This window comes from Pelobates fuscus, chromosome 2, assembly GCF_036172605.1.
Source record: "Pelobates fuscus isolate aPelFus1 chromosome 2, aPelFus1.pri, whole genome shotgun sequence".
In the NCBI taxonomy this organism is placed as follows: Eukaryota; Metazoa; Chordata; class Amphibia; order Anura; family Pelobatidae; genus Pelobates; species Pelobates fuscus.
Genome location: NC_086318.1, coordinates 84,859,087 through 84,876,116, shown reverse-complemented (window position 1 = coordinate 84,876,116; position 17,030 = coordinate 84,859,087). Strand labels below are relative to the sequence as shown.

Below are 17,030 nucleotides of genomic sequence, written 5' to 3'. Positions count from 1 at the left end.
CCACCATATGTTGATTACCCACATGACTAATTTATACTGTTCTGCTGCAGCTATTACACCATTGTTTTTTTTTCTCCCAAAGAATAAAAAATTAGGTTAGTATTGTGTGCAAAGTTTTATTGATCTGTCATACGCTGTCATGTCTAATTGTTAATGTATCTGTGTCATTCTATACCTCAATAAAACACAGATTGACAAAAAAAAAATGATTAATGATAGCATTTATGACAATCCTAAGTTCTTAAAGGCGCACTCGAGCCACCACAACAACCTACGCTCCTAGCATAGGCTATGGTGCAATGTGGTCCCATGTTGTTGCACTCTAACACTCAAAGCTAATATATTTCTTGCTGGCTGCCCAAGTATTTTTATGGTTGTGAGCCCTCCTCTAATTATCTCTTTTTACAGTCTTTGTGATAGGGTCATCGATAGGTCCATTCATAAAGTTCATAGGAGCTTCCATTCATACTATAAGATAATTTGTCCATGGGGTCATGAGCTGCAGCCTATAAACCTTACCTTAGTGTTTTTGGGATATGTAACCCCAGCACAAACAATGTGAAGTGGCTGATTGAAATCTGTCAGCTAGTTCCTAATATAAGTAGTACTTATTGCAGGAAGCTTTGAAATAGCAGCACATGCAGGAACTTCAAATGTGAGTAACGTTTTATATAAAGGTTTTTTTTTATTTTTTATCTTTTATTGCAAAAAACGAATGGTCTTGTCTAGCGTGGAATGTCCCTTTAACAGTACCCAGAATCTCTCTATCGATATCTAGTGCCCGATCTTTCATGCCATCATCAAATTTTTGAATGTTGCTAAAAGGGTATGGCACTCATCGAAATATACACCCAAAATGTGCATTGCCTCAAAATACAGGGCTAGTAAACTTCAGTATCAGTGGGGTTATTCGCTGAAGTGAGAATTCAAAATGAATTCAAAGTGAATTTCAAACTTTAGGCAAAGCAGTCAAATTACAAAAAGACAGTTATACTTCAAGTTTGGCTACTTTGGAAAACAAGATGAAATTCACTTGGAATCCTCACTTTCGTGAATAACCCTGCATATGTTAAAATAATAAAAAGGATCGGGCTAATTTTTGGTTCAAGTGCAGATTTATTGGAGCAAACAACAACGTGTCCTCCATGTTAAGAGCTTTTATGAAAGACAAACAGATTTAAAGTAACATTACAGTGTCAGGAATACAAACGTATGAGACACATGGGGGTCTGGGGGAATGAGACGCATGGGGGGCTGGGGAAATGAGACACATGGGGGGCTGGGGGTATGAGGCACATGGAGAGTCTGGGGGAATGAGGCACATGTGGGCTGGTGGGAGAATGAGACAAATGGTTGGACTTAAAAAAATAAGCACATGGAGGGGCTTGATGAAGAATGAGAAATGGGGGGAGGAATTAAGACACATGCTGGGCTGGGGGAATGAGACACGTGGGGAAGATAAAATGCATGGAGGGGCTGGGCGGCACATAAAGTGTCAGAGAGGCTGGGGGAGAAAGAGACACCATCTCCTTATTTGTGTACGTTTACATTAGAACTAGTGCAGCCTTAAGACTCGAACCCTGCTTTCTCTTCCTATGCTAATATTTTACTTTTATGATATTTTCCTGTGGCCATAAAATTATAAGGCACATTGGGTCACTTTGGGTAAAAGGAACGTTAGAACCCCACTTGTTATTTTTAACCTCTGATTAGTCCCCATGACATTTTAGTGATGAGATCAGGCATATTATATTCATCAGCCCCAGGCAAACAGGTAATTTTGCTTATTGTAGCCGCAGGGCTTTCCCCAATACAGTGGAAACCATGACAATGTAAATAAACTAATTTAATTATTAAAATAAAAAAAAATTCTTGTTATTCTTATTATACATGAAAAAAGGCCACAGAGCTAGTTTTCCAACTGAAGAATCGCATCTGAAGCCAACTTGTACAAAATGTCGGTACATCTGACATTGGAGCATCTTCAGATGCTTTTCAGCATAAAAATATATATATGTGCAGAACGTCCTATTCATTATGATGAATTCTACTTACGTTTTTAGTCTTTTCGCTTTGCTTCTCAATATTAAATAATTCACAAAAAGAAAAAAGGGAAGTGTGCTCATAATATTATTCTTGAAATACAAAAACGTCATTCTTGGAATATTTTAAGAATACTTTTGGCTTTGACGCATTATAAAGTTTTCAGATGTTTATATACTCTTAATGCTCAAAATACCCGCACATTGGACCACACTGCGTTTGTTCCAGGTTTCAATAAAAGGAAAATGCATTATGGGTGCAAAACTTGTTATTAATCAATCAGTAGTTATGATCCTGTCACAAATATTACCACTGAAAAGTGTATTTTTATGCCCTTCCTTCTGTAAACTATTCAGAGTGGATTAAATGTAGCAATATTTCAAGGACGGGCAATTTGCCACGGAATGCAAGCGCTCGTTCAAATTGGTTATTCCCTGCAAATATACTCGCAAATGAAAACCTGCATTTGTCACACAGAGAAGATGTCCTGGCACCAGTGTAGCAATAAACCTTTTAATCGTGTTATATAAATTATAGCATGTGACCATCCAACCTCATTTTTGAGTGACATCTCACACTTTATTCAATTACGTTTATTCAACTATAAGTCAAATCATAAATGGCAAAAAATATCTCCCCAAAAAACGTAAGCACGGCCAATATTTGAAGGTTAAAATCTTTCCACTCAATTGCATGCAAAGTATAAGGGTAATGTGGTGTGTGCACAGAGTGAGATAAACATTTTATTTATAGAAAGCTTCTCGTTCACAAGCAAAACGGCTGTTTTTTTCTCTTAATTTGAGGCTTACATATTAAATGGTTGAACTGTTAGGTTGATGCTGCTGAGTTTATAAGAATTTGAGCCTTGCATGAGTTACAAACTTAGGTAAAATTCTATCACAGCTTAAAAATACAAGTGTATTTGTGAAGAAGAGTGTTTAAGTCTGCTACAATTATTTTAATAGTGTCACATCAGAAGACAAATTAACATTTATGAGGCGGCGAGGAGAGATAAATCGTTTACTTCAAACATTGTGTGCCAGTGTATGTATCCGTGTGTCTGTGTATATGCATGTGTGTCATTGTATGTATCTGTGTGTCTGTGTATCTGCATGTGTGTCAATGTATGTATCTGTGTGTCTGTGTATCTGCATGTGTGTCAGTGTATGTATCTGTGTGTCTGTGTATCTGCATGTGTGTCAATGTATGTATCTGTGTGTCTGTGTATCTGCATGTGTGCCAGTGTATGTATCCGTGTGTCTGTGTATATGCATGTGTGTCAGTGTATGTATCTGTGTGTCTGTGTATCTTCATGTGTGTCATTGTATGTATCTGTGTGTCTGTGTATCTGCATGTGTGTCAATGTATGTATCTGTGTGTCTGTGTATCTGCATGTGTGTCAGTGTATGTATCTGTGTGTCTGTGTATCTGCATGTGTGTCAATGTATGTATCTGTGTGTCTGTGTATCTGCATGTGTGTCAGTGTATGTATTTGTGTGTCTGTGTATCTGCATGTGTGTCAATGTATGTATCTGTGTGTCTGTGTATCTGCATGTGTGTCATTGTATGTATCTGTGTGTCTGTGTATCTGCATGTGTGTCAGTGTATGTATCCGTGTGCCTGTGTATCTGCATGTGTGTCAATGTATGTATCTGTGTGTCTGTGTATCTGCATGTGTGTCATTGTATGTATCTGTGTGTTTGTGTATCTGCATGTGTGTCAATGTATGTATCTGTGTGTCTGTGTATCTGCATGTGTGTCAGTGTATGTATCCGTGTGCCTGTGTATCTGCATGTGTGTCAATGTATGTATCTGTGTGTCTGTGTATCTGCATGTGTGTCATTGTATGTATCTGTGTGTTTGTGTATCTGCATGTGTGTCAATGTATGTATCTGTGTGCCTGTGTATCTGCATGTGTGTCAGTGTATGTATCTGTGTGTATAAGTGTATATGTGTGGTAGTTTATGTCTATATGTGCATACATCTCAGCATTTGAATCCCAACATTATACACACAAATACACTCCTGCATTAAAACATGAACACTACATACATACAGACCCCTGCATTCAAACGGTAACATTAGATACAAACATACCTCTGTATTGAAACACCAAAATTATATATTAACACACACCCGCATTCAAAAACGAACAGTGCACATAAATGCATGCCTGCATTCAAGCACCAACACTACATTCAAATCCCCTACATGCACACGAACATTTTCCATACAAAAACATGCTTCCATTCAAGCACACAAACGCTGCTCAGTGCTAACTACAACCCGCAAGGATGGGTAAATGATATCTCCACAGCTGACAAAACATTGTGGGAGTTGGACTCTTGCGATAGTGGAGGGGGGTCCCAAAAAAATTCTTGCATTGGCCATAGTTTTGCCATTGGCTACCATAAAATTCTGCATCCAGTGGAAAGTAAAACAAGGTAATTATTGTATCTGTTATCAAAAGTGATAGCAAAATGACACATGGGGGAAATGTATCAAAATAAAATAGGCAATATTCTTGGTGGAAAGTGCAAAACATAGAGAGGTCTTTCCTTGGTTGCCACAGTGATTGTAGTTAGACTCAGAATAGCACATGATTTTTTTTTATAAATCTCTACCATGGTGCGAATCCGAAATTATTATTATTATTATATTTATATAGCGCCAACAAATTCCACAGCGCTTTACAGTGGGTGGATTAATTGTAACCAGACAAGTTGGACACACAGAAACAGAAGGGTTGAGGGCCCTGCTCAATGAGCTTACATGCTAGAAGGAGGGGGGTAAAGTGACACAAAAGGTAAGGATAGTATTAGGGAAGTAGATTGGTAGAATAGTATTCAATGAAGACGTAGTGTAGGTTTTTTTGGAGCCATTAACAGTTTAATGGATATGCTTTTGTGAAAAAGTGAGTTTTTAATGATTTTTTTGAAGGAGTGGAGACAGGGTGAGCGTCTAATGGAAAAGGGAAGGGACTTCCAGAGGAACGGCACAGCCCTAGAGAACTCTTGAAGGCGAGCATCAGAGGTGGGAGTACGGACAGAAGATAGATGTAGGTCTTCAGCAGAGCGTAGGGGCCTAGATGGGACATACTTGTGTATTAGGTAGGAAAGATAGGTGGGAGTAGCATTATTTAGATATTTGAAAGCAAGGACCCGAGGGGTGCAGTGTGTGTGAGGGGTGCAGTGTGTTTGAGGGGTGCTGTGTGTGAGAAGGGTGCTGTGTGTGTGGGGTGCTGTGTGAGTAAGAGGGGTGCTGTGTGTGAAGGGTGCTGTGTGTGAAGGGTGCTGTGTGTGTGTGTGAAGGGTGCTGTGTGTGTGTGTGAGGGGTGCTGTGTGTGTGTGAGGGGTGCTGTGTGTGTGTGAGAGGGGTGCTGTGTGTGTGTGAGGGGTGCTGTGTGTGTGTGAGGGGTGCTGTGTGTGTGAGAGAGGTGCTGTGTGTGAGAGAGAGGTCCTGTGTGTGTGTGTGTGTGAGGGGTGCAGTGTGTGTGTGTGTGTGTGTGTGTGTGAGGGGTGCAGTGTGTGTTAGAGGTGTGCTGTGTGTGTCATCAATCATATCAATTATCTAAACAAGTCATATAAATGCATGCAACTGAATACTCCAAACTTTGTGTATACACACTGTTGGGGAAAATATTATGATTATACATATAGATATTTCTGTTTAATATGCGCTTGATTAAGTCTGTGTGTATGGGAGATCAGGAATTATCTTCACAGGGAGTTTCTGTTTAGATAGTTGGAAAGATACAGCACCTCAAAGGCACCGATCACATTTACATATCAACTTGTCTTCAAAGGAGTCTCTATCTAGGAAAACACACCTTAGGTTAGAGGCAAGGGGATGACTGGGAAAGTTCACACTTAAATAAAATAACAGGATAGACAACACTTTGGGCCTTGGGAAAGTAAATCACATTTACATATCAATTGAGCTGAGGAATTTGCTATTTACAACATGGGAACCAATTCCTTTAAAAATAGAAGATACTGACATCACATTAGATTAGGTTTGGTAAGACACACATGCTGCACATAACATCTCACAGCACATACACAATGTAGCCGATATTATTAGATAGATGGAATGTATGAGTGTTATGAATGTATTGTAACTCTGTAATACTATAACTCTGTAACATTCTTCTTCTGTAATATTTAACTGGGCAGATTCTAAGTAAAGATTTCTCTCTGGTAAGAACTATGGTGTTGGCTGTTTATTTGTAATATCAGGTAGAATACCTTAGTAGTGCTAGTCATATATTTATCTGGACAAGGGGATAAAGATATATGTAAGTTCTTGGAAGACGTGACACAGGGATATTACATTCACTATTAATACACAACGCAGAGTGGATTTCTCTCAAAAGGATACCAATTGGAAGTATTGGTGGTGAGAGAAGAATTATACAACACACACACACACACACAAAGTTTGGAGTATTCAGTTTCTCTCTCTCTCTCTCTCTCTCTCTCTCTCTCTCTCTCTCTCTCTCTCTCTCTCTCTCTCTCTCTCTCTCTCTCTCTCTCTCTCTCTCTCTCTCTCTCTCTCTCTCTCTATATATATATATATATATATATATGAGGATACTGTAATGGAGCAACAAGGAGAAAAAATCTGGCCCTGATTATATAGCTTTTTAATAAAAAATACTTTTAATAAAGACCAATATTATTCTAAAAACACAACAATGTTGCTAAATGTACCGTTTTGACGCTGCCATTATGAGCACTGTATTCCAAAACATCCACTCACCAGCATTCAGAGACTTAATTGCCACACCCTCCCTTGTGTTCTCCCTTATGTTCAGTCTGTCTCTCCGTTGCTTATTCCGTCCTCTCATTGATGTGTAGAAGCGAGAGTTCCTGCGGATCGGGATGTACTGTGTTTGAGAGTCACTATCATCCATCGTGTTGTCATCATCATATTCCTCCTTTTGATGCTGTTGACTCCCATAGATGTGAGAGGATGTCTTTGTGTCTCTCCCCATTCTGTTGTTTGTAGATTCTGTATTTCTAGTAAAATGATACATCTCTTCGCCTCCTTGTAGGCTACAAGCAATGGGTGAAGCCTTGTCAACTCATGTTAGATCATCATTTTTTGTATGGAACCTGAGCATGAATGAAAAAAGCTATTTTAGCAATGATAAAATATTTCCATGAATTATTACATTTGTATTTTTTATCTTGATATTTTTTCCCCTATGAAAATCTGGGCAAGTACGGAAATGTTCTTTGCTTTTATAGAACTTAACTAGTAGTCAAACGAGTGTCCATGGGCTCATGCCAGTAAGGTTTATCACACTGGAACATGATTATTACTTACAATAAATGTGTTTATTTATTTATGACATGGTCGAAATTTGAACGCCTTCATGACCAGATGTAGAGTATGGATTGTTATTATTTCCAATAATAGATAGTACTAACCGAAAAGTTACTTAACTTAGTTTGTGCTGGCTCTGCCCCTGATCTGCCTCCTTGATGGTTTTAGCCAATCCAATGCTTTACTATTGGAAAGCATTGTGATTGGCTTTGATCAACACTTCTGATGATGTTAGCCAAGCAGGCAGATCAGGGGCAGAGCCAGCAGCAGTAGACTAGAATAAAAGTAAGATTTTACTATATTTAGGGGAGCCGTGGGGGCTAAAAGGTGTTTTTAACATTATAGGGTCAAAAATACATGTTTGTGTTCCTGACCCTATAGTGTTCTTTTAATTATTTAAATTTATTTAACCCCTTAGTGACCAGACCGTTTTTCAATCCTTACCAATAAGGACCAGGGCTGTTTTTAAATTTCTGCGGTGTTTGTGTTTAGCTGTAATTTTCCTCTTACTCATTTACTGTACCCACACATATTATATACAGATTTTCTCACCATTAAATGGTCTTTCTAAAGGTACCATTATTTTCATCATATCATATAATTTACTTTAAAAAAAATATAATAAAATATGATGACATTTTTTTTAAATAAACTTTTTCTAACTTTGACCCCCAAAATCTGTTAGGCATCTACAACCGCCAGTGGCGTACGTACCGCGGTCGCAGGGGTCGCAGCTGTGACCGGGCCGGCACTCCAGGGAGCCCGGCCGCCCTGCGGCCCCACCGCGACCGGGTAGCAGCTGCCACGCTTTGCGGCAAACCGCCGGGGCCGCATGTTAAGGGGTCCATCGGGTGGCCCATGCTGTCAGGGCCACCCGATGGACATGGATTGTAAGGGGGCCCGGTGTGCGCTGGGCGCTTTAAGTGCGCGACCGGGCCCCCTGTGATGAAATTATCACTGCTGGGAGGAAGTGACCGCACGTCACTCCTCCCAGCATACTGAGAGCCCGCGCAGGAGGAAACAGAAAGGAGGAGGCCCATCAGGCTGAGCCACCACTGGACCCACACATGGTAGGAAACATTTTGTGTATTTGTGTCTCTGTATGTATGTGTGTATGTCTGTGTCTCTGTATGTGTGTATGTCTGTGTCTCTGTATGTGTGTATGTATGTCTGTGTCTCTGTATGTGTGTATGTATGTCTGTGTCTCTGCATGTGTGTATGTCTGTGTCTGTATCTGTGTGTATGTGTGTGTGTGTATCTGTATGTGTGTATGTATGTCTGTGTCTCTGTATGTGTGTATGTCTGTGTCTGTATCTGTGTGTATGTGTGTGTGTGTCTGTATGTCTGTCTCTGTGTGTGTGTATCCATATGTATGTCTGTGTCTCTGTGTGTGTGTGTGTATGTGTGTGTCTGTGTCTCTGTGTGTATGTATGTCTGTGTCTTTGTCTCTCTGTGTGTGTGTATCTGTATGTATGTATGTTTGTGTCTGTGTCTCTGTATGTGTGTATGATTGTGTGTCTGTGTCTCTGTATGTGTGTATGTATGTGTGTGTCTGTGTCTCTGTATGTGTCTGTGTGTGTCTCTGTATGTATGTGTCTGCATGTGTGTATGTATGTATGTGTCTGTCGGGGGTGTGTGTATGTGTTTGTGTCTGTATGTATGTGTCGGGGGGGAGGGGCCCACAGTCAGGGGGAGAGGTTCACGGTAGGGGGGGCCCACGGATCAGTTTCGCACCGGGGCCCCATGGAGTGTGTGTACGCCACTGACAACCGCCAAAAAACACCTGTGCTAAATAGTTTCTAAATTTTGTTCTTAGCTTCTTTTTTTTTTGCACATTATAGGGCAATAAGTACAAGTAACACTTTGCTATTTCCAAAGTTACATTGTAACACTGATATCTGTCAGGAATCCCTGAATAACCATTCACATGTATACATTTTTTTAAAGAAGGCAACCTAAGGTATTAAACTTGGGGTATTTTGACTCATTTAACCATTTTACCACCAATCTATGCCCAATTTAAAGAAGTAATAATAATTGGTGATTTTTTGGACACACATAGCAATTTAAGAATACATGTACTGAAAACTTTTTTAAGCCGGCCAATGTAATTTACCCCCATCAAACCATATATTTTTGAAAAGTAGACTCCCTAGGGTATTTTAACCCTTTAAGGACACATGACATGTGTGACATGTCATGATTCCCTTTTATTCCAGAAGTTTGGTCCTTAAGGGGTTAAATGGTGGTATTTTAACACTTTCCATGCACTAATTCAGTCAAACTTTTGGGTAGTCATTTTTTTGTGTTATTTTTCTCTCACATTGTCCTTTAGGCATGGATTCTCAGTTCCTGTTATGTGTTACTGACAAAGAACACCCCAATATGTGTTCAGCAACATCTCCTGAGTACAACTTTTACACAAAAACTGCACTTTTACTGGTGATTTCATTGTCGTGATAAGTTTTACTGTTTTAAACACTCATGTTTGTGTTCAGCGATGTCTCCCGAGTATAAGAATACCCCCCATGTACAGGTTTTATGGTGTTTTGGAAAGTTACAGGGTCAATATAGGGCTTGCCCAATTCAGTTTGCCAGATTGGTTTGCTGGGTCTATGTTGCCTCTTGAGACCATATGGTAGCCCAGGAATGTGAAATAACCCCATCATGGCATACCATTTCCAAATGTAGACAACCCAGGGTAATCAAAATGGGGTATTTCCGGTCTTTTGTCGGGAAGGGCTTAAAAAAACAAAACAAATGAATAAAAACAAAGAGGCTATAAATCGAAACATATCCTCCCTGGAACCGAGGAAGATATTGTCTTCCAATATGCCATCCATTTTTGATGAAAAGGAAGATGAAGTTCCCAGCATCCCAGCCCATCATATTATTATTATTATTATTATTTTATTATTTATATAGCGCCGGCAAAATTCCGTAGCGCTGTACAATGGGTACATATCACTGGAAAGCCCAGAATGTCCTCTTTACAATACAGCAGGGATTGCTAGAGTAGCTCAAAAGTATAAAGGAGATTCATGTAAACAAAATGTCCAATACAAAGGACACAAGTTAATGGGCTGGATCTCTGGAGGATATAGAAGAAACAATCTAATTTAAAAACTATTTAATTTTTAAGTGGGTTTTTTAGTTTAAGAAAATTGTAAAAGTGAACTTTTCCTGTTTTACTTACGTAAAGGAACACTAGAGGGTCAGGAAATAAAGCATGTATTCTTGATGCTATAGTGTTGAACCATGTAACTCACCTTTATTCCAGCACCGTGTTGGTCTGTTGGTGCTGGCTCTGTTCCCAATCTGCCTCCAAAACTGACAATCTTAGCCAATCCAATGCTTTCACATAGAAAGAACTGGATTGGCTAAATTTGTGAATTCTCAGCCAAACATGCTGCTGGACAATCAGAATCTCCTCATAGAGATACATTGAATCAATTCATCTCTATGGGGAAAGTTCAGCTTCTCCATGCAGGTGGTGGAGACAATGAAGCACCTCTAGTGGGTGTCTGAGTGACTGCCACTGTAGGTGTCCCTAAGGAGCAATGTAACACTGCCTTTTCTCTGATATTTTGCTGTAGTTCTATTGACTATATTGTCCCTTTAATATAGTGATCTGGGCACAGTGGCCCTGTATGTTTAATGCATTGACATAAAATATTGGCGTTTGTAAAAAGGACAGTGTTTACCTTGAAGGGTTTAACGCCCCTCTAGCGGTGTCATACTGAGAGCCATTAGAGGCGCTTCTACTCCACTGACTAAGTGACCATATGTCGTTGGAGCACATAGAAAAGCATTGGATGTGTGTGCAGTGCTCATCATGCATGCGCATCAGGCCCCAAATGCATTGCATTGAACCATCGCTGGAGAAAGTCATGCCTCCAAAATGGAGTTACGGGAGGTCGAGGGGGCTGCAGCGCCAATGGAGTCTCGACTCTATAAAAAGGTAAGTAAAAAGCTTTTCAAAAATATTTTTATGGCAAAAAGAAGGGGGTCTGAATATAACAAAGGACAGGGGCAGTATAATGTTAAGAATAAAGGTTTGTATTCCTTTAAATTACAAACGTTGGTTTCCTTGTGAGAGCATAGTTACAGACATCCAAAATGTTCAGACACTTGTCTGCAAAGCTATAGAGCTACAAGTATTTCTGCAACAATTACCCATTCATCCTTTAATAAACATATCCCGCAAGGTAAACCTGCAGGACTTTTAAATGGTTGTAAGTTGCATTCAACTTCCCATAAATAGAAATTCAGTTATGTTTTTGGCAAGGCCAACTACAAAGCTTGGGCAAAATATCGGAAACTAATACAATATCAGGAACCTAATAAGGAATAAGCTTTAATCTTTTTTGGAATGTTTCCATACGCGTTCCAAACTGTTGATAATAGGATACCGCACCATTCTTCTTTAAGGGTACTTCTAATTATTTCAGTGATGAAGGAGATGGTATTTTACCTTGCATTCTGCCCTCCCAACAAATCCTACAGTGTCCATGTTTATAGGGTGTTTTGGGGCCATAGAACCCTTTTTTGGAAGATATAAAATACACATATGGCCCGCACCAAGGCTATTTCTGCCTTTACTGATCGTGAGGAAGAGTGCAAAGCTAACTTGGAATATAGGGGCGGGGCCTTACCTGCAAACTGAACGATCGCATGGCAGAGGAGCTCCCAATGCCAAAGCGAATTTTGGGGATATGCTTACTAATCTGACGACTAAAAAGATGCCGGGGTATGCTACCCATGCCGGGGGCACCCTGGCGAAGCGCCTAATACCGGACTCAAGCATGTCCCACAAGCACGAGCCTGAAGAGGTCCATGGCGTCCCGAGGTGGACGGGGCTGGGGGGAGGCGGCCGCTCCCCTCGCCTCCAAACCAGGGGGTGCTGTGCCAGTGATCGCCCGCTCCCCCCCCACAGGACCGGCGGGGGTGATCCCGGTCCAATCCCTCCAGACGGAATGGCTACGGCAAACGTGGATGGCGGGGCCTAACAAGCAAATCCCAGCCGCACAAGCCCACACAATGGCGGACGCCACGTGCGACTGCAATGGCGGCAGAGCGGGGACCGATGTCCTGGAGAGGCTGGACACAATCTTTGATGCCTTTTGGACAAACCTGGCACACAGAGAGCGGCAAACCAACATACAAGCTAACCCACCCAGAGACAGAACCGCTCGTGCCGGCCGCAGCATCTCCAGCTCGGAGGCAACCATGAGATGGTGCCGAAGATGGAGACTTCACCCGCATCCCTGCAAGCGACTAAAACTAGCAGAGCTGATAACTCGCAGGGACAAGCAAGCCCCAACTGGCCCTTACAGGGCACTGAAACCTGCCAGGCAACCTTCAAGAGGCAAACTCCCATCAAGGCACCAGAATCTGTTAACATCAGGGGGAGTCCCAGAATCCAAGACTGGAGCACAAACTACCCACAACGAAACCACAGGTACCCACAACCACAAACGAACGGGCCCAGCATCAGACCTAACGCAACTAGACCTTGCCTCACCCCAGCGGGACTTTCTTACCTTCCCAACACTGGGCATTGGCTGAGGGGGTTACTAACTCCATGGGACAACACGGAGGTCACTGCTCAGAGCCGCAATCCAAACGGACTTAGCCTAGACCCATTTACAGCCTCCTAAGCCGTGACCGACGACCCACACTGAACTCTAATGCCACAGACCAATTCCACACCGACAAGCCTGCCTGACTGGCGAGTCGCTTGATCCCCTTACCCCACTGTTGCCCGCGCCTCATAACGTGCCTCCATGCAGGTCCCATCACCACACTTTGTCCTGCTAATCTGGAGTACCAAATACATAGGACACGCAGGGAAGGTATAATCCAGCTAATTTAGAATTCGCTAGCATTGCTGATCATTTTATGCTTATATTACACACGCTAGATTGTATGTTTATTGTACCTTTTCTGATGCTACATAACTGAACTAAACGTGCTTACACTATAACAGTACGCTGAATAACTCAATATTGCAGCTAATTGAAATATTTTACTGTAATAATCTTGTTTTACTCTTTCCTAACTAAAAAAATGTGCCTGACTATTGATAACCACAACCTGTAACAAGAATGTGTATAATCATACTCTGATGTTGCTGTTGTGGCGCACCAGGGCTTACTGTTCCTTCTGTGCACACCAAAATAAAGAATAAAAAATAAAAAAATAAAAACTTAATATATATAATTATTTATATTTATTATTTCTTTAAATCTATATTTTAAATTAGTGTTCTTTTAAGAGGAAAAGTATAGTTTTCTTAATTTACTTAAATAACAAAAAGTAGCACACATTTAACGATTTTACAGATCATGCATTTAAAAAACAATATTTAATTATTGTGAACCTAATGTCCATCCATTTTCCCCAATAGATGATATCGTAGGTGTAGCAAGGCACCTCTAGCATCCCCCAAGAGAATAATTAAATTCCCCACTCTTTATTTGCTCATACATGCATTGAAGGACTTCACATTCTAAGCTCCATTCACAATGGAACACATGATCATCTTTGTGTTTGTGTGTACCAGATAAAAGATGAGCATCTTTTATTTTCTCTGACGTTTAACAAAAGCAAACATACAGTACAAGAAACTCCACTTTACAAATAATCACTGTATAATTGTTTTTTTTAAGCAGTGTTTTTGGCATAACAGGACACACAAAGGGCTTTGTTCACTAAGCAGTGAATCAAAACCTACATTGCTAAAATTGCCATATTCAGAATAGGGGTTGTTGTGAAAGATTTTCCAGAACAGCTATTTTAGTATGAATTAAAGTATGAATTAGTATGAATTAAAAAATATATGTGGTTTAAAATTTAAAAAAAAAACAACCTCAATATTTTTTTCAAAGTTAAAAAATCACTTGCACAAACAGTTATATCTCATGCAATATTTTATCCCATATCAATATTCAATCTCATATATGCTGCTTTGTGTCCTATGCCATGATTCACAGCATTATATCTATTGTAACAATGCAGTGTTTGTGGTCCCAGAACAAACAGTTCTTAAATATGAGAGAAATCTCAATGTATGCTTCATGGTGAAATATTTTATAAATAAATATATACCTCATATGTTATAATCCACCATGTAAAACGTCTGTCCCTGCAGTGTATGTGAATTAATCCATTTAATGTATTATACATGGGGAATCAGAGGAAAAATAGGTGCTTTTCTGGGGCAAAGTGCTAAATAGTCATCATGTAAACCAGTAGAACATCTCAACATTTAGCACTTGGCACCCAGAATAGAACATATTTTATCTTGCTACAACCACCCCCTTCAAATTATGCTTTTATTCTATGAACTATATCATGCAAAAGGCATGAGGAATTTGGTAAATATATTCCCCTTGGGACTATTCGAAAACGGCATGATGTTAGTATCTGGTACAAAAGTAATCAGACCTCTAAAAATGAAACCCTGAATTATGGGCGGTGGATCTTTTCCTTTTCTTACCCCTTGCAAAACACTGTAGGGATGATGGGTAAGTAGAAGAGACCTTGTGGAATCCTCGTTGCATGATATCTGAGAATTCTATGAGCAGGTAAACACTCTGTTACCTTGCCCTCCAGTTATTCCCAACTCAGGTGTCATGCAAGCTTCAGCTCAAGTGCACGTTACACAAGGGCAGTCCAGAACGTAAACACTGGAAAGCGCCCTCTGCTCATGACATAGAGAAACTCCAGAGAATCAATTCTTCATTATTTGGTCCTTATCAGTGAGGTGTAACTATTTCCTCTATATTTACAGTGTGCAAGGAGTCAATGTCTGGAGTATCCTTTATACATAAGAAACTGCTTAGAAACTTGCTTCAGAGTACCGGTAAGAGTTGCCAACTTGTTCTCCATTAGTATCATTTATCCAACGTGTATTGGAGGAGTATTTGGGAAATTAAGTCTGTGTCCTAACCTCACATCTTCCTCTTCCAATCACAGAACAAAAAAGCACGCTAAGCCAAAGAGCTGTGTTCACAGCCCTTTAATATCTATAGGGTCCAGCCCCTCCAGAACTAGAGCACAAATACCAGGGTACCTTCAGAAAAGAAAGGTAGACAAATTTGTTTTATGAGCCAAACTGTAATGTACAGCATCTGGGAGACAATTACCAAACCCACAGCACCATGCAGTATGTGTAAGGCTATTGTCAAGCCCCCAAAGAAATAAGAGTATGCAACTGGCTTTTAGTGAGTTCCACATTAATGTTCTATGTACACTGGGATAATGGGCATATTCTAGCACCCCACAATCGTTACACGTCATCAGCTGCCAATGGTTGTTCTACAAAAGAGGCCAACATACACATTCTCTGTGTCATGCTCTGGATCTTCCACGGTCTTCACAGAATGTCATGTCACAGCGTAAACTGTAGAAGGTCCTTGGGTGGTCACATGCATAAACAAGCAAAAAAGAAATCCTTTCTAAACCCATTACCATAGACAGAGGCTAGCTGTAAGGTCTGCACAAAAATACCTTGCTATTTACCAGCTGTTATGCTTCAGAATATATTGCCAAATATTTTGATTTGCAATACTCTAGATCAGTTTAGACAGTTTGAACGGACAACTCTGCCATCTAAAATCAGAAAGGAAAGAAAGGCACAGCAAAATGAAAAATACACTTTAACAAAATAACTATAAGGAAATATAACATCCTAAAGATATTTTGTTTTATAACTGATAAGGTATGAAATAGTTTTAATACTACTTTAATGTATAATACATTTGACTTAGAGAAGTTATTTTTATTTTTATGATACAGGTGTACACCTGGGTTTGCTAAATATTACCTGAGATGGAAACATGCCCTCGGGATCAAAGGCATAAAAAACAAAGAATGATTTATTTATTTTTATTATCATTTTTTCTAAAGTATTGACATTTAAAGCAGATTATTGAATTACAGAAAAGAAATATGTTAACATTAACCAGTAGACATATTTACTGTGAGCCATATAACCCATTGCTAATTTACCTAAATTCCATATCACTGGTAAGTCAAGGAGGACTATTCCACCTAAGGTTTGAAACCGGGTTGCAACACAAGTCATTATTAACAGGGTTATTTACTAAAATCCAAATGGCCCTGAACCAAACGGGGCAAAATCATCCAACTGCATATGGCGCTTATTCGGATTGCAAAATCGAGACATTGTTGATGGAATTCTGAACAGATTATACAGATTTGCTTGGATTGACCGAATCTCGACTGCATTTAGTTTTTTTTTTTCTTGTGAATATCTTTTTATCTAGACAGGAGAAAATCCCCCCCCCTCCTCCCCCAAAGAATACAACGTATTACTGAGTAGTACAAGACACATAGGACTGTATCAAATAAATGCTGAGCTGTGGATATCTCAGTTTCTGAGAACATCCAAGGGACATGTGAGATGCGTAGGTCTCAATTTTAGTTGAGTTAGTGACAAATGTGCTAGTTACTCAACAGAGGAATGTAATCAAAACTTTGAGGTATCAGTAGTATATCGTCTCATTAACAAAGTTTGTGCTGGAATGTTGTTCATGGGATCAGTCTAAACATTGCCATTACGGTGCCAAGTTGTGTCGCCACATGCGTGGAAAAGGGCAATTTCCCGCTCGCCAATGACGGCAACAAAG

At 40.0% G+C, this 17,030-nt stretch overlaps 1 protein-coding gene across 1 annotated transcript in view; it reads right to left on the bottom strand.

Moving 5' to 3' along the window:
• Positions 1-17,030, bottom strand: part of NGEF (neuronal guanine nucleotide exchange factor) — a 129,658-nt gene that overhangs the window by 99,217 nt on the left and 13,411 nt on the right. The window contains exon 2 of the mRNA XM_063442379.1: positions 6,805-7,160. Coding sequence (XP_063298449.1) covers positions 6,805-7,081 — 277 coding nt within the window. The 5' untranslated portion in view covers positions 7,082-7,160. The remainder of the gene's footprint in view (positions 1-6,804; positions 7,161-17,030) is intronic.